We start from the raw sequence: 17,489 nt of genomic DNA on the forward strand, positions 1-17,489 counted from the left end.
CCTTCTGGCCAGCAAAGAAGACTTGCACATAGGGGTCGACGAGATCCTTGTTCTCCCCAATGAAAGCCTTCTTCACGTTGGCCATGAGGCTGGTGTTCATCCGGGGCAGTCCCTCTGCCCGGTAAATTTTCACGTAGAACCGGGCCCATTGACGTTCTGCGGGCACACCTTCCGGGAGCAGCAAGTTCCTGTCAGAAGCAGGCAGCACATCAGATCCACCATGGACCAGGCTTAGACAATCCGCTTTGCATCTTAGGTCCTTAGACCAAGAGCTATTCAAGGAGTATGACAGGAGGAGAGGTGGAGAGGGAGATGAGACAGAGCAAGTGCACGCTTGCACATGTGTGTTCTCTGTCTTGTATGTGTGGGAGTGCATGCATGTGCGTACACACACACACACGCACACACACACACACACACAGGCCTGTATCTCCCCCCCCCCCGCATTTTAGCAGTTGCATCCCCCTGGGGCCCGGCATAATCTGTGAAGGACAGCTTCAGAGGACCCACACTTTTATTAAGGACACTAATTTGTGGTGCCTATCCACTTTTAGGATTTTGGGAAAAGCTTCCCATCTCATCAAGATTCAGCTTCCTCCACATTAAAGTGGCAATGATATGAATAGCCACTTCCCAGGAAGTGCTTTGTATACGGCAATGGAGGATGCTAATCATGACATCAACTCTCAAATCTTTTTGCCACCTTTCATCCCAAGACAAAAACCTCTCAGGGGCCAGTCTCCTCCCCCAGCCCGTGGGAGACCAGGCTCACTGGATCCCAGCACATTTTGAGAGTCCAGACAATGTCCTGGAGTGTTTCTCAGCAGCCCTCACCCGCTGCTGAGATCGGCACACTGAATGCCATCTCTCTGCCGCCTGAGTGCATGGCACTGGAACCCTCGGGCCCTGGCAGCAGTAGGTGCTAGCATCTCCTCGTTCCACCAGCTTTCTCAGTTGGAAATCTGATGCCAAAGCACTGCCCTCTGTTAACTCAGCGGCCACACTGCCCTGGGCCCTGGGGGAGAGACTGGCAGGGTGGATCTTGGAAGTAAGGGGGTGATGGCAAGAACTCTGGGTTCAGGCCTCTTCAGGAACTTCCTTTTGGAGGATGGAAGGGTTGTATGCAGGCTCTAGGGGAGATGGGGGCCTCACCCCTCGATGTCATCCTCGTCTGTTTCGTTGGCCTTGTGGGGTGTCTTGATGTTGTCTCCCTTGCCCACCACAGCGACATCGCACTTTACGTAGCCCTTCAGCCCGGCAGAGATGTCATCGGGGTCCGACAGGATGGCCCACTTGTGATGGAACTGGTGTTCTGCAGTGGCGAGGAGGGGCATTGCGCTTGTCATCCCCATCCCAAGCCAGGCCATGGGACATCCAAGCTGAGGACCTGCTAGGCTTTGCAAGCTCAAGGCTACAGGCTCAAGAGACTTGGGGCCACAGCTCTACTTGCACCCACCCAGTGAAGACAGAGAGCCTCTGTAGCTAGGCACGTCCCCACCCAGGAGCGTATTTCAGGACTCCAAATTGCTTCCAAGTCGGTTTCTCAACTTGTCGTCTCTCCTCTGGTCCCTGCTACAGTGGGCCCCACATAAGTCCTACTAAAATAGAGGTTCCTCTTATCATGCCCCCCCTTTTCAATCCTTTTGAGTTCCCCTGCATCTTGAGGTGAAGTCCAAAGGTTTGGCAAGGGAGTCCTGCTAATCTCTTCCCTGCTTGGTTCTGCCACCCCAGCACGGTTCAGGCAAAGTGCTCACTGCCTCTTGAGCCTGCTCCGGGCCAGACTCTAGGACACTGTGTCTTCTCCAAATGCTCCACCTTCCTTCTCTTCCTTGTCTAGCTGGAAAATGGCTCCTTGTGTCCCTGAAGCCTCCTCTGACTACTTCAGAAGGATGGGTCTGACCCCTTGGTGCTCTCAGGGCCCTGTGTACATGCCTCCCACCTCACGGCACATCTATACACTGCCTGTCTCCATGTTTAAACAGAGATTAGCAGTGTGCCTCTCTAGTGTCCCCAGGACTCAGGACAGTATGGAGAAAAGTACAGTGTCAGCTAAGGAGGCATTTTAAGAAGATCTGCCTCACTGGGGTGATTTTAAAGCTAGTGAGCTGGTACCGGGTGGGGATACCTTCTTAATAGTATTCTGCAGGTACTGAAACCTCCAGGGGCTCAGAATGTCCCTCCTTTTATACTTGTGTCCTGCAAGGTTCTGACCCCAGTGGGAAAAGTGGGAACCTTGAGATGAGGTTGGGGAAGGGAGCAGAACCCAGCCTGAGTGTGTGGGTCAGCTGGTCCAGCTCTCAGGAGAGCTAAAGCCATGGTAATATCAAATGAGGTTCAAGGGCAATGAGAAGCCAATAAGCCTTAGTGCTTGAAGTCACTGGAGTGACTTCTGCTGAGCTGGAGGCCTCAGGAAGAGGGTGCCATAAATCCCCAGAACCTCATGGTTCTGAGCAGAGAGAGGTAGGAGAGGTGACAGGATGGGTGGGAAGATGAACAGTGCGGAGCGGATGCCTGCTGGCCTCGGGGCTGGATGGTGGGCAGAAATGGGTAGAAGGAACTGTTGGCTGTGGATAAGGGAATGGATGCTTGTAGGGATGGCTAGATTGGCAGGCATGGATGTGGTTGGGTGAAATTGGGTGGTGGAGGGATAGCAAGGAAAGAATACGATTTGGGTAACACAAAATTTACCTTCAAACCTAAAAGTGATCTGAAAACAAACCCGAAAGCATGGGTGAAGATTACAAAGGTGACAAAGAATACAGATGACAGATTTGGGTCTGACCTACATGAAGGAAACAGTCACCTAAAACACAGGTGGTGAGTAGCCCACTTCTGGCTAGATGATCATCAGGGATGCAGCTGAGGGGCACCCCTGTGGGAATACACACCAGATTTATGGCCTCTGAGGGTCTTATAGAGTGGACGCTGTAATCTCTAGCTGGAGATACAAGGGAAATAGGAGACCCAACTCCAGGGCTTTGTCTCGGCCTGGCTCTCTCACACCTGTGGCTGAGGAGGTCTGGCTGTGAAAAGGCCAGCCACTCTGGCCTCTGTGACTACAGCCCATCTCCAGCAGAGGGCAGCAGCGAGCAATTTCCTGCACCTGCAGTCAAGCCAAACTTCGGAGAGACCTTTAAAGGACAAGCCCTGCCTTTGTGGGGCTCAGAGGCAGACTCCGTGGGAGCAGAAGGTGTGGGAGTGGGTTGCCCTCTGCTCAAGGCCCATGAAAGCCTGAGCTCAAATTCTATCTGTCATTTACTCTGCCGGTAGTTTTGGACCAGCAATTTAAGCTTGGAGAGTCTCGGTTTCCTTACAGTCAGATGGGAACAATGGATTGGGAAGTTAGACCTGCAGGAATGTATCTGACCCAGTTTCTGAGCCTACCACCCTCCTCCGTAACAGCAGCGTTTTCTCAGGTATACTAAGATCTTTACTGACTTTCCACCCCCTCCCCATCCTGGCTGAAGGCCCTGCTGTTGCCCAGTCTAGAGATGTTATCACCGGAGAGGCTGGGGGCAGCACTCAAACCTATGGACCATGGCTGGGCATGTTTCCTGGGAAGCAGGAGTCCCGCCCAGTCCTTACCTGGAGCCCCCAAGCCTGTGTGGGGCAGTGGAGAGGCCTGGGCACCAGGAGATCAAACACTTCTTACACGGGGTGAGTCCCCTCATCCCTTCAGGCCAGTAAGCCTTTCTTTTTATTGATTCCAGTTAGAGAACTTGTTATGTAGCTAAGGATGACCTTGAACTTCTGATTCTCCAGCCTCTACCCGCTAGGGCTGGAATACAGCTATGCACCACCACACCTGATTTCATAGTGCTGAGGATTTAGCTCAGTCCTTTGGGTATGCCAGGCAGGTACCCCATTATTTAACATACACCCCCAGTCTATCTGTTTGTATTAACAGTACTGACTAGATGCTTGAAGACCTCACACATCTGGAAGGTTTTGATCTGTGAGTTCATGTGCATAGCCTTAGATACTAGATTCACATTTCCTGATATAAGCCACCTTGCCAGTGGGCACCAGCCACCAGAAAGCGCAGACCGCCTCACCTCCTTGTTAGAGTCACCTCGGAGGCCCCTCCCCCATTTCTTCTTGCTCACTGGTTCCTCTGTAAAGTGGGAAGGGATGTTATTGTGTGTCTAACTACTTTGTGAGGGTCAAATGAGACAATGTGGGATGAGATTGTATTGTCACCTCAAAGAGCCCAGTAGGGTGACTATTGACTTCTGAACAGTTGCATTTCCGGGGCATGGATATCCCCAATTGACCGTGTAATGACAAACCTTCTAGATCATCACCTGATGCACCCTTCACAACTTTACACGGTGTTGGCTGTCGGCACCTGTGATCAGTCAGACACAGCTCCTCCCACCATGGCTGTTCCTCAGGGGGCCTGGGTCCCTTGTGGTTTTAGAGCCCATGTCCCCCAAAGTTGCTGTATTATACTCGCTATCTATCATCACATTTAGATTGGGTGGTGTGACTTTATGGGTTCTCTGAATTAGATGGGTCCCCCAATTAGATGATTAGCTGAGCCAAACCCTGGCACATCTGTGAGCCCCGGGCCTCTTAATTGCCAGAGAAGGGGCTACAGGGACTTTGTAAGGATGGCAGGGCTTTTGTTTTGTTTTCTGCTCAGCAGATGCCAGCCAGAGGCAGTGGGTGGGCAATGCCCCTCATCTGACACCAGAGAAGTGATGCTCTCGTGCGCACACGTATTTAAGCTTCCTCCTCTCTGGACTACGATTCCCAGATCCCCCGCCCCGTAATGACCACGCAACTAGCAGACATGGTGCACACGGCACGCACATCTGTGTGTAGAGTGCACACCACTCCACCGCCACCCCTATGGCTGCATACGAATGGCCAGTGGAGTGTACCTATGCTCCTGGATGGATGAGCTGGGAACTGATACAGCAGGAGGGACCCCGTTCGTTGCTTCTGGAGATGTGTGCATCGTCCCTTCTTAGGGGTTTACTCACCAGGCTGGGAGTACACGGTCCCCACGTCCATTTTGAAGGAGCCCACCAGGGTGCCGCTTCGAAGCAGGTTCTTAGAATGGATCACCTTCAGGGCAGAACCACCAGCAGCCAGTTAGGCTGGGCGGGGAGAAGCCTTTGCGGGCTGGGGGTACGGGCAGGGCTCACTGTTGATAGTGTTAACTCTGACTTTCTTGGGATCCACGTTTCAGAGTAAAGTGGGAAGATATTTGGCAGATGACAAGCTGGTTTGCTGAAGCTCAGCACCAGCCCCTCCCACCCTACACCATGCGCCCCCCCCCAGTTATGTATAAGTGAGTAGGTTTTACACTCTGTAGAGGGAACCAGCTGAGGAGGCGAGAGGGGCCAGTATCCATTCCGTGCTATCTGCTGTGTTACGAACAGCCGGTTACAGGGTTGTGCGGAGATCCAGCATAAGCCGGAAGCAGCTGCTCTCCACTCACCGAGATCTTGATGATCTTGTCAAACATGACATCAGGAGAGACGTGGAAGTCGAAGACGAAATACTAGAGGGGGAAGGATGCAGAGTGATGTCACTGGTGGCCGCTTCCTCCTAGCAGTGCCTGCCCATATCCCACTGTTTCCCATGAATCTCAAAGCTCACAGGAGCAGGAGTGCTGAGCCACTGGGTCCTGGGAGTCTGAGTGGATAAGAAGTCGAGCCCCATTTCCTAAGTTTGGTCTTTTACTGCCAGGGGGTGGGATAGTCCACTTAATGCCCGTGTTCAGGCCGCAGGCTGCCCCCCCCCACACATTTGTAGATGACATCATGCTATAATGTCAAAAGGTCAAAAAGTGGTTCAGGGTGGGACTTAGGGCAGAGGGCAGGGCTCAGGACATAGGGCTCTATGAAGCAGCAGACTTTCCTGGTGGGTTGAGAAAGCCATGGCAATTTAGGAAGCTAGGGAGAAGGTTCGAGAGAGACCATGAAGCAGGAGAGTGTCGTGAGAGCTCCAGGGAAGGAGGAAGGAGATGAGAATGTGGCAGAGAGAGAGGATGGGGTCAGCACACACATCCACAGTGAATGGAGGAGTTAATAGGAGATAGCTGGAGACCCAGCTGGGAGCGGAGAAAGTCCTGTTTAGGTGGCGGTGACAGACCCCAGTTCCTGTCCTGGGGTATCCATGAGGTGTCCTGGTTGCGCTCACAACATTCTGCGGGAAAGTGTCACATGGGCCAGGGAGAAAGAGTCAGAAGGCAGGCGAAAACAGAATTGGGGTCTTGGTACAACGCTGGGTCCTTTGGGTTGATGAAACAAACAGGAGGGTCCATAGCAAAGGTGATGGGTGGGCACTGGGTGGAAGGAGGGGCAGTGGTCACGGGCTGGCCAGGTGGACCACATGTGCACGTAGTGAAGGGGCCTTGTGTTGGTCCATGTGTGGCCAGGACAAATGGGAGGACAAAAATCACGAGCCTTCCCTTCCTAGCCAGGCTTAAAGCCATGCTAGTGAGCTGCCAGCCCACAAGAACTAGACCAGGCCTATGGAAGGACGGAGCTGGCTAAGCTGGAGCCAGACCCCATGTGCTCTGAGCTGGCTAGAGTCACAATTCTTGTATTTTCTGAGCAGGAGTCTTTCTTCGGATTGCTTAGAGAGCCGCTAAGTCAGCTGAGGGTTCCTACCAGCCTCTGCTGTTCTAGTGGAGACAAAGGTAGATCCCTACATCCTAGAGAACTTTCCAGAAACAAGGCATCCCCATGGCTGGAAGGATGTTTGTGGTGATTTGAATGGAAATGACCCCAATAGATGCACTGGGAATGGCATTATTTGAAAGAATTAGGGCGCGTGGTCTTGTCAGAGTAAGTGTGGCCTTCCTGGAGGAAGTGTATTACTGTGGGTGGCCTTTGAGGTTTCAAAAACCCAAACGGGGCCTGGTGTCACTCTCTCTTCCTGCTGCCTGCTGATCCAGATGTAGAATCTCAGCGCCTCCTCCAGCACCATGTCTGCCCGCATGCCACCATGCTTCCTGCCATGGTGATGGATGAAACCTGATGTGGGATTCCCCTCTGTATGCTGTGACTATGTTTTATTACTATTGGTTAATAAAGACTCTTCTTTGGGCCTATGGCAGGGCAGAATAAAGCCAGGTGGAAAATCAGAACAGAGATATAAAAAGTAGGCAGAGTCAAGGAAATGCCAGGTAGCTGCCAAAGGAGACAGACACCTCAGAATCTTACCAGTAAACTATGAGCCTTGTGGTAAAATATAAAATAATAGGAATGGGTTAATGGGTTAATTTAAGATGTAAGAGTCAGTTAATAAGAAACCTAAGCTATTGGCCAAGCAGTGTTGTAATTAATATAGTTTCTGTGTGATTATTCGGGTCTGGGTGGCTGGGAAACGAACCAGCAGTCTCCAACGACATAAACCTCTGAACTGAAAGCCATCCCCAAATGTTTTCCTTTATAGAAGGTGCTTTGTCTTTCTTGGTCATGGTGTCTTTTTTCAGATACTGACCCTATGATGTTTTTCACTGAAGAGGAAACGAAGGGAAAGAGACCATTCCTGGGGCTGCAAAGAGTCACAGAAATATAACGTAGGGGGTGGGCTTAACTGGGGGTGAGCTTACTTCCCAGGGGACATTTGCCAGCACCTGGGAATATTTAGTAGCTACCGCTAGGAGGCTTGTTATTGGCATTTTGTAGCCTCGGTACCTGGGTCAATCCAGAATTCCACTCATCCAAATGGTTGAGTTTAAGAAACCCTAATTTAGAGGAAAGAGAGAAACAAGCACTTAGCAAATGCTCCCTCATTTCAGCAAGAGCCCATTTAACAGTGTTACTGAGTCTTCCGTGTCCCTGCAGGTTCTGAGCTGGGAGAGCGATGAGGGAAACCTGGAGACCTGCAGCCCCTCATCCGCCAGGGGATAAAACCATGAAGGACCAACCACAGGAACAACTGTGAACCTTGGTGAACCAACGGAGGGACATTGGTGCTCACAGGGAGGAGGGTGGGCTGCTCTGCGGCAAGGCCATTGGGGCTGGATCCTTGCAGAGACAATACGAGTCTGCTAGGGGCCCATAGAGCCAGGCAGCAACTTTGGAGGGAGTAAGCAAGTCAACGGAAACTTGAGGTACATGGGCCTGATGCAAGGTAAACCTTCAAGTCAGCCAAACCTGGCTTCACCACTATCAAATAACCCCAGAGAGTCACCGGGGCTCCTCTCCACAGTCACAGAAAAATGGACCTTTATCTAGAGCGGAGGTTTTCCAGTCAGGAATGTCTCCTGTCCAGCTTGGATGTCCCGATTCCACCCAGGACTGGTGGGCTCTTGAGCAGTGATGTCCTGCCCTGGGGGGGGGGCGGGTATGGGACACCAGCTCAGAACACTGTAACCCGTGGTTACACATGAGTTTGGTCAAGCTTGAGTTGAAATGCTGAAGGATTTCTGGGTTCTGCACTGCACAACTGGAGGCCCCACAGCTGCCTTGAGGACACCCTCATTTGAGCTAGCCCAGCTCCCCTTGCTAACTGAAGTCACGGGGATAGACAGACCAAGTGTTCCCTCTAGGACAGAGTTTGGGACACCCAGGCTTCTAGACACTTGCAGTGTGCTCAGGCATCAGGGGGAGGCCTGGCCATCTCCTCCAAATCTAATCATGATGGGGTCCCATCTGGAGTCCACCAGTCAGTGTGGGCCTTATCCCATCCACAGCTCCATGGGGGCGGTGGGAAGGCCCTTCCTGACCTCAGACCTCAGTTATCTCCTCTGTAAGATGGGGAGACGGAACTGGTAAGCCTCTAAGGGGCATCACCCTCCGTGTGGTCTCAAGTGGAGGGGACAGCAGCCATTTTCTTTCTCACAGATGAAGTGGAGGTTGTGCTCCAGAGGGTGGCCTCTTAGGAACACAGGTGTCAAGAAGGCAGTGTAGTAGAAAGAACAGATACTCCGACCTGACCAGCAAGGTCCAGGGTCTCAGTGTTTCTGCCCGTGCCGTGGGCAACAGTGTCCATGTATGATGGGTATTGATGTAACTATGTATGTAGGAGAGACAAGGTACCTGGAAGGACTTGTTCATGGCATTAGTGGCACCTGGGCTAGGCTGGCGTGAGCTGCCCTACCCTCAGGTAGGCATGGTTGGTTTGTAGCCACAGCAGGGCCAGACGGGGTCCAGTCACACTGGGTACAGAGGGTATAGCACTGTATGCCTGTGTGCTGGGTTGTGAGAGGGTCAGCCAAGACCTTGGAGCTGGTGGCTCTGTGTTCCGGTGTCAGTAAGACCCTTCCCCACCTTGAGGCCATGGGGGACACTGACCTCATTGTAGTAGGGGCAGTTTGTGGACTCCTTCATAGACGTGTATTTCTTATCATCGCCCACCTCCACACACACCACTGGGTCCATGTTCAAGCCCACTAGCTGCCGAGCCTCGATCACAGTGATGCTGACCTGTGGGAGGGAGAGAGGGGGAGAGGGGGCTGCATGAAGCACCACAGATACCTTAGAGTCTGGTCTTACCAGAGCATGGGACCATGTGGAAGAAAGGTCGGACATCAGTTTTCCTACAGCTACAGGCAGCTGTGGACTGCCCGGAATGAGGTATAACGCAGATGGTAAACGTCTACGAAAACATTATGGACTCTTTTGTAACCTGATTGTTTCTTTATAAACTTAGGAGTTGACAACATTGTGTCACAGTGTTAAAAATTTGTACCTCCTAAAAGTTCTAGTTGATTCCTGGGCTCCAAGTTCTAGAGCTAGGGGCGCCCTGGCTCTGCTGGGGGAGGGCCACCAAGCCTGCTTAGCCCGTTTCCCATCCTTACGAACAGGCCAATCTGCTCAAGTCTCCTGAACTTGCTTTGGGTCTTGTCCAGGGTTTCTTGTTCATGCTGCAGACCTCTGACATACCCTGGGGCTTTTTGAAAGCTGGGCCCTTTCCAATGGCATAGTCCCCTCTCCCTTTGTAGAATTTCCTTGAGTGGCTAGAGCCTCGCTTTCTGGCTTGTTTAGAGTATTTTGTATATATTGTACTGAGCCTGCCATGGCCTCTAGCTGCCTGGGACCTTCTGTCCTGGGAAACCCTGTTTCAGCTATCTATTCTGTCTATAAATATTTAGGGGACACCTGCTAGGGCCAAGAACAGGCTCCAGGTGAGACTGGGATAAACTCCCACTCCTCAAGGATCTCACTAGAAAAAAGTCCTGGCTTATAGATTTTAAACTAGTACACACGTATTTTAGCTTAGAATATACATAAGAGATACATGATATCTTTATATGCACATACATATAAAGGCATGCATAGTTAAAGGAGGTATATAAAGATATATATGTGAAAAGATGTTTTATATATACATATATAAAATTGAAAAATGAAACACACATACACACACAGGGAGAGAGAGAGAAAGAGAGAGAGAGAGAGAGAGAAAGGGAAGGAAGGGAAGGGAAGGAGGGAAGAGAGGAGGAAGGAGTGTGATGTTTGATACAACAGCCCGAGTCTTCATTTCAAGCCATTAGTTCATGCCTTGGATCTGGCAGGGTCAGTCCCCATTAAGGTTGCCATGGCAAAACAGAAACAGGTACCGATTTGGGGCTGCTGGTCTTGGCACTGAGCCTCAACCTGACACATGGCCAGGAACGGATGCAGAGGACCCCGTGGGCTCACTGAACTGCGTATTCCCAGCTCCAAGCGGAGCCCCTAGCTAGCGAGGGTTAAATGAGATGATGCACACCCCAAACCGTCACAGTCCTGAACAGGCATGAGCGGCTTCTCAGAGAGAAGGTACCTCTGGTAGCGGCCATCTCTCGAGTGGGCACGGATTGCTCCACAGGAGGCTTGAACTAGTGTTTCATCTCAAAGCCTCCTGTCTGCTGTCAGCATTTCCCCGCTAGCCCTTGACTGTTAAGGGCAGCTGTTTGTGCCGCTCATCTGGGTCTCTGGCACTTCGGTTGCTATGCTTTTGATGCAACTTCTAAATATGATTTTACTCAGGAGAATTATTTTCCGTTTTTAGATAAAAAGAATCCTTACTAAAATTACCATCCCACTGTGTTCTTTGAGGTCTTATAAATAGCTCGAAGACCAAGAAAAATCCACACATCAGAAGCGATGCTAGGGAAATAGAAGCCCTAAGACTAATAAGACCACTGCCAAGAGCTCAGAAAAGCAGAAACTGTGCGCTGAAAGAACACTTGAACTGTGTGAGCAGCCGCTTCTATTCTGGGGCTCGAGAGGCCAGAGGGGCTGAGGTTTGAATGCTTAGAATCCACGCTTGAAAGAGTCGCAATAGTCACTATTTCTTCAGGGAACCGAAAAGGAAACAAGGCTAATTAACTTAGCTCCAAGAAGTTGACTGTGAAGCAACACCAGGAGTCCTTCTGGAATATTCTTTGCACAGCAGCGCGCAGAGTTTTAACTTCCAGAAACCTTCTTATACAAGAGGTCTCAGAATTCTGTTCATCAGCAACTAATCCCCCACCCCAAGTTTTTCTGTAACTTAGGACTGGGAACAGACAAGTGTGGTTTTGGCCAGATGTACCAGCTGAGATCAACTGCCCCATGTCAAGAGGGTGGCTGGTTTTTATGTGTGCATTCCATCTTTTGTCCTCTCCTCTATTTGGTCCCTTCCCCTGCTTCAGTATTCATCTCTCCATATTCTGCAGTGAGCACAGCTAGCGGCAGTGGGTGACCAGGGTCAGAAGCTGACAGTCAACATGGGCGAGGGGGGGGGATAAATGGGGAGGAGAGCAAATGGTTGAACGGAATGAAGAGATGGGGGAAGAGATATTTCTGGTCTGGATGAGGATGGTCCCAGGGGAAGCCTGAGCGTGTGAGATAGAGGTGGAGACCTTGGTACTGGGACAGAAGGGAAGCCCACTCCCATAGCCCCCACAATCCCTGCTTCAGTTGTGTGTGTGTGTGTGTAACCCTTGCAATTAAAAGTAACATTGTGATCATTGTCTATATTTGTCAGGAGGGGATGGGCTACCCAGTCATCAGAATGTTGAAAAAACCAAAACCATAATGCCAATGGGGAAAAACGATTGCAGGACAGTAAAGAAACCGCTACTTCACACACAGCCTTTGCAGAAGGAAAAATCAGAGCGTGCAAAGGGAACCGCCAGCGGGACGGCAGGACCAGCAAGCCCCTTCGACTCTCCCACCATCCCCTGTTGAGGTAAGGGTTAGAATTCCCAAGAGTCCTCTCCAAGTGACCACAAGGAACAAAGCTGGGTAAAAAAAATGTCTACTCAGATGTCCTGCAGGACCCCAAGACCTTGCGGCCTGCTTTGGGGACTTCTGTTCATGCATGCGTCAAGATGGCAGGGGGAGCTAGAGGGAGGAGGTGACGGATACCCACCCACGCCCAGCACTCTTCGTGTCCCCTTGTCACCAGGTATGACATGACCAGGCAGGCAGATCACTCCGGTGGTGACAGGGAGGCTGGAGTGTGAGAAGGGGGAATATGAAGACATGGGGGGCACAAGGAAGTGTGTTGAGTACAGCAGAGGCTGGGGCTGAGGTCTGGCCCGGGATATGGAACCATGCTAGAAGCTGGAGAGCTGTTTGGAGGTGACATGTTAAAGGTGACTCTTTCAGTGTCAGGAAAGAGACCAGGGGACAGACTCTAGGCTCATGGACATCTATGCTCTAAGGACAGCTGCCCACTCTGCAAAGTGCACATTCCCTGGGAGGTGACAGTGGTCTGTCCCCTTTCAGACACTACTAATTAGGAAAGAATTTGAATGTTCCACCTGTATACAGCACACCCGAGTCTTCCCACAAGCCTCCTTAACCTTCCCAATGGTTCCAACTCTCAGGATCCTACCTGGACCTGAGTTCTGCCTCTCTCCAGTGCTATACGCTCTTCAAGACCTTTCTGATTAATTACAGCTAAGTTCCCCAGAGGGGAGAGAAGTCGCTGTTGGTTTTATTTGGTTTGCACATGGTGTTTATCGGAAGTAAAAAGGTTTTGTGCTTGAGTCCTGGTCACTCCCTCTTGCACAGTGGAGAAATACATGCAGGTGACACAGTCCTGCCAGGTGAAACGGGGCAACCGGTTCAAGGCAGAAGGTTTAGAAGACTCGGGAGGGAAAAGTGTCTGGCCTGGGGCATAGAAGTCCCTGGCAGGAAGCAGTTTGGGAGGAAGAAGTGTTGAGCTCAGAGACACCGGAAGGGAACACTCCAGAAGCCTCAGCTATGAAAACAAGTGGCTTTGGCTGCTGTGATTCTGAACCCTGGCTACAGCCTTGATTTACCCAAGCTTCCCCTGTAACTTCCTTGGTTTCGTTCTTACTGTAAAAATGCAGCAACAATTACATTCAGATGGTTATTAGGATGACATCATCACATAGTCAGCTCCTAGCACAGTGCCTGGCTTATAATAAGCCTTTTAAAATAAATTATACGAACAACAATTTCACATGCTTTTGCACAGCAGGCCGGTGGTATGGTATCTGCATGGGGGGCTCTGGGATTTCCCTGATCTCAGCACACAGAAGCAACTCTCCACAGGTCTGTCTCCCAGAGAAATCCCTTAATGCCTCAAGACATTGTGTTTGGGTTTTGATAGGTCAGGGGCAACACTCCCAAACCTCCAAGGGACTCTCAGGGCTTGAGGTTGTCGGAAATTTCAGGGTGGCACCATGTGACACCACTTGGGGCTATTTTTTTTAAACACCAGGGAAAATGGGGATGGAAGCAAACCAAAGCAAGCATTAAGGGAGTCAAGGCAAATCCTTGGGTATCATGACTAGTCATATGGAAAACAGACGGTGCCATGCCGCCCTTTCTATCCTCACCCGAGAGAGGTGGAGTGGGATTGTCCATGCATAAGGGTGGTGTGCACGGGGCTTGGGAAATGGGCACTGAAGATAAAGCTGAACTCACACCGGTTTCTGACCTATAACTAAGTCCTATTAATTCTCAGGGAAGAGTCTGGAGACAGGTCCCTGGGCCTGTCTTCAGAGATGCTTTCTCTCGCCTTTCTTCCCATAACGGCTAGGTGTTTCTGGCTTGTATGCCTGTCTGTTGTGAGCCATTCTATCCAGCTCTGTATCTCAGGCTGGGAGAAAGCTAAGGCTGGGCATCTGGGCCTGCGAAGTGGAGGCCACTGAGGCCTGTGTCGGCAGATGCCCCCCTCCCTGACTGATGCTTAGCTCCTTTTCTGCCTGTGTTGTAGCTACACACACAACCGTCCTGGTCAGACCTAAATTTAGTTTTAGCAACAAATAACAACTAATCTGAGAAATTATAGAGACACAAAGGAGGGGAAAGATCACTCCTGTTCTTACTGTCTGGAGGTAACAGGGTTGATGTTACGTCCAGCAACTGGAACAACCTAAAAATACACCCACCATTCTTCAACAGCTCAGCCCTGAACAATCTGAGTGTGTGTGTGTGTGTGTGTGCATGCATGTGTGTCTCCCCTCAGACCCCCGTCCCACCTTCTTTTCCTTAGAACTTTCAACAAAGGACACAGAGTTTTCAAGGAGCTCTAAGTGGTGCCAAAATCTCAAACTCTTCCTTGGGTTTGTACCTGCCTTGATACTTCTAGAAAAGCCAGACAGAATCTGACTCTGTGATTCAACCTGTGGCCCTCTGTGACCTCCTGGTTCTTACCTGAGTCTACCATGTTCACCTAGCAGGACACCCCACTCCAGCAGAATCTGTAAGACCCAGACATCTGGGTGCCCACCTACCTGGTAATCCATGGGCCTCCCAGCACTTGGCTCCATCTTAATGTCTGGTTTAGACCTGAGGAGGAGAATGTACTGTCAGGGTCTGTGTGAGGGATGGAAAGGCCAGAGGGACAAAACTGTGGTCTTCAAATACTCAATTCTGCCAACAGAATTGGGGGTGGGGGTAGATGTCCTTGGTGGCACCACCAGACAGAGAGGACTAAGCAGAAGCAGAAGCCACAGATGACCACTGGGTGAACAGAGTCATGTCTGGATTGGTCAGCACTCTGTGCCAGCCCCCCCCCCTCCCAGTGGCTCAAGGGCTCTGCCTCTGCAGGGAGACAAGTGATAAGGCCATCCAAGGATAGTAAGAAAGGGCAAGGCTTGGGAGAAGCAGCTCACGGGCCCTGATTTCTCTGCCCTCAAATTTCAAGCCTGGCAAGTTGGTCCTGCCTGGGAGGGCTACGGCAGGTGGATTACAGGCCTCTGGTCCACTTACCGCTTGTTGGAGACGTTGCTGGTGAGAGCGGTGACCGAGGCCAGAGACACTGAGTCAGGATCCAGCCCATCCCCCAGCCGGATGGCCAGGTGGTCCAGGTCCTCCATCTCCAGCACTGCTGGCTCATCTGGGGAAGAAGTAAAGGGTAGGTGGGTGGAGGCAGGGCTAGGGATGGTCTCTTAGGAAGGAGAGTCAAATTTCAGCTTTATTTGACTACACTTGCTTAGAATGCACCCATATATCTCTCGTCTTCTTATTGTTGGTTGATTGATTGATTGGTTGATTTATGACAGTCTCACTATGTAGCCCAGGCTGGCTTGGATCTCTGTGTCGATCAGGTTAGCTTCATACTCAGAGACCCAGCTGCCTTTGCCTCCTGAGTCTTGGAATTAGATGTACATGGTCATGTTCTTAAAATGTTTTAATCGTCGTTACGTCTAGCCTTCATTTCTGTTGTAATCTTATCTGAATGTAATTCTTTTATCCACGTCTATCTTCTAAAGCTCTGACTATCCTTTGTGGAAGAAAGTAGGAAATACCCTGAGCTTACTACATTCATCTTATGACAATGGCTAGTGTTAATAAGGAGGCGAGAGCTCGGGCGCATACTCCTGTGTATGACTCCAGCGGATGAAGTAACGATTTGGAAAAGCCATCTAGACATGGTAGGTTTGGGTTTCAGCAGGAAGCTCTACCCTCTGTGAAGAGTGCAGTCAAAATAGAGGTCTAGGGCCAATGGACCACATAAGAAAGCCCTGATGCTGGCTACACATAGCTCCCCTCTCTGCCCCACATACCCCCTTACCTTCCACCTGTCCTTGCCTCCTCTTAAACCCCAGTCAGATACCCTTCCAGTCTCCTTTCTTAGGAGGGACCAAGCACCAAAGGTCACCCCAGCTCTGCAGGCCCAGTGGCCTCTCTCTAGGGATGAGCCTGCTTGCATCAGCCAGGTGCACCCCAAAAATGCTTTCTTGCTACTCTCTCTCTTCTAATTAAAAAAGTCCCTGGGCGGGCCGGGCGGTGGTGGCGCACGCCTTTAATCCCAGCACTCGGGAGGCAGAGGCAGGCGGATCTCTATGAGTTCGAGGCCAGCCTGGTCTACAAGAGCTAGTTCCAGGACAGGAACCAAAAGCTACGGAGAAACCCTGTCTCGAAAAATCAAAAAAAAAAAAAGTCCCTGGGCGGGCTGGAGAGATGGCTCAGTGGTTAAGAGCATTGCTTGCTCTTCCAAAGGTCCTGAGTTCAATTCCCGGCAACTACATGGTGGCTCACAACCATCTGTAATGAGGTCTGGTGCCCTCTTCTGGCTAGCTGTATACATAATAAACAAACAAACAAACAAACAAACAAACAAACAAATAAATAAATAGATAGATAGATAGATAGATAAATATTTTTTTTAAAAGTCTCTGGGCTCCTGTGAAGTTACTCATTGTAGAGAGGAGCTCACCCACCTGGCAGAGGCTCAAGGGCTTGTGATTCCTTTCCCCAGACCAACCAATGGGAGTCCAAGCCCTGCCCAAGTGGGAGTGGCCAATGGGAAGTGGGGAAGGAGAGCCCTTTGAGACCAATCTAAGGCGGGTTTAAATGATGGTTACAGCTCAAAGTGGCTGATGGAGCAGTGAGCAGGACCATGTTGCCTACCTTGTCTTTGGGGCTCCTCTTTGTGGGACCGAGTCTTGCCAAGTTTCATGGCGGAGAACACACTCCTTCCCGCTCTGTAAAAGGGGGACCCCGAGAATGAGGTGGTGGGGAGATAGATACATGCAAGAAAAACATAAACACACAAGAAGCAGACCCCGGGGGAACTCAGAGATAAAGAAGATGGAGACCCCGGGTCTAAGTGACTTTTCCCAAGGTACCTTCCAAATTAGGGGCCATGAGCCCTGAAGGACATAGGACACTTCCTCCCTGACCCCTTCCGGAGCAGGTGGGAATCCCAGCTGACTAGGGAAGTGGCCTGGAGTTTGGTTGGGTCTTGAGCTTCCCAGCTGGACCTCAGCCCACTCTTCTCAGAGCTCTGGGATGTGCAAGGCTCCTAAGTGGCCTTCCTGACCATGCACCCCAACAAGAGCTAACCGGAAAAGAGGCCAGATGCCCAGAGACAGCATCAGAACAGATACATAGGTCTGGGTGGTTCGGAGGGACAGACTGAGGCTGAAGATAAGGTAGGAGCCCTGGAAGCCAGCTCTTCAGGTCTCAGGTGGATTTGGTACACAGAACCCGCTTTGTCTTCTTCTGTTCTCTGTACTAAGAGAGTCACAGTTCCCACTGAAAAGGGCCTTTCTCTTATCCTGGATGTCCCTCTCCCCATGGCTTCCTACTGCCGATCATTACCCCTTAGCCCCTAGAACTCATGCAGAC

General features: G+C 50.9%; 1 protein-coding gene across 3 annotated transcripts in view; it reads right to left on the reverse strand.

The window, feature by feature from the left end:
• Otof (otoferlin) overlaps window positions 1-17,489 on the reverse strand; it is a 91,945-nt gene that overhangs the window by 20,011 nt on the left and 54,445 nt on the right. For all 3 annotated transcript variants that reach the window (XM_075955384.1, XM_075955383.1, XM_075955385.1), the window contains 8 exons: window positions 16,770-16,843; window positions 15,126-15,252; window positions 14,648-14,702; window positions 9,261-9,392; window positions 5,450-5,512; window positions 4,989-5,073; window positions 1,153-1,312; window positions 2-188 (listed from right to left, as the gene is read on the reverse strand). In XM_075955384.1, coding sequence (XP_075811499.1) covers window positions 2-188; window positions 1,153-1,312; window positions 4,989-5,073; window positions 5,450-5,512; window positions 9,261-9,392; window positions 14,648-14,702; window positions 15,126-15,252; window positions 16,770-16,843 — 883 coding nt within the window. The remainder of the gene's footprint in view (window position 1; window positions 189-1,152; window positions 1,313-4,988; window positions 5,074-5,449; window positions 5,513-9,260; window positions 9,393-14,647; window positions 14,703-15,125; window positions 15,253-16,769; window positions 16,844-17,489) is intronic.

Source organism: Microtus pennsylvanicus, chromosome 21 (assembly GCF_037038515.1).
Source record: "Microtus pennsylvanicus isolate mMicPen1 chromosome 21, mMicPen1.hap1, whole genome shotgun sequence".
In the NCBI taxonomy this organism is placed as follows: Eukaryota; Metazoa; Chordata; class Mammalia; order Rodentia; family Cricetidae; genus Microtus; species Microtus pennsylvanicus.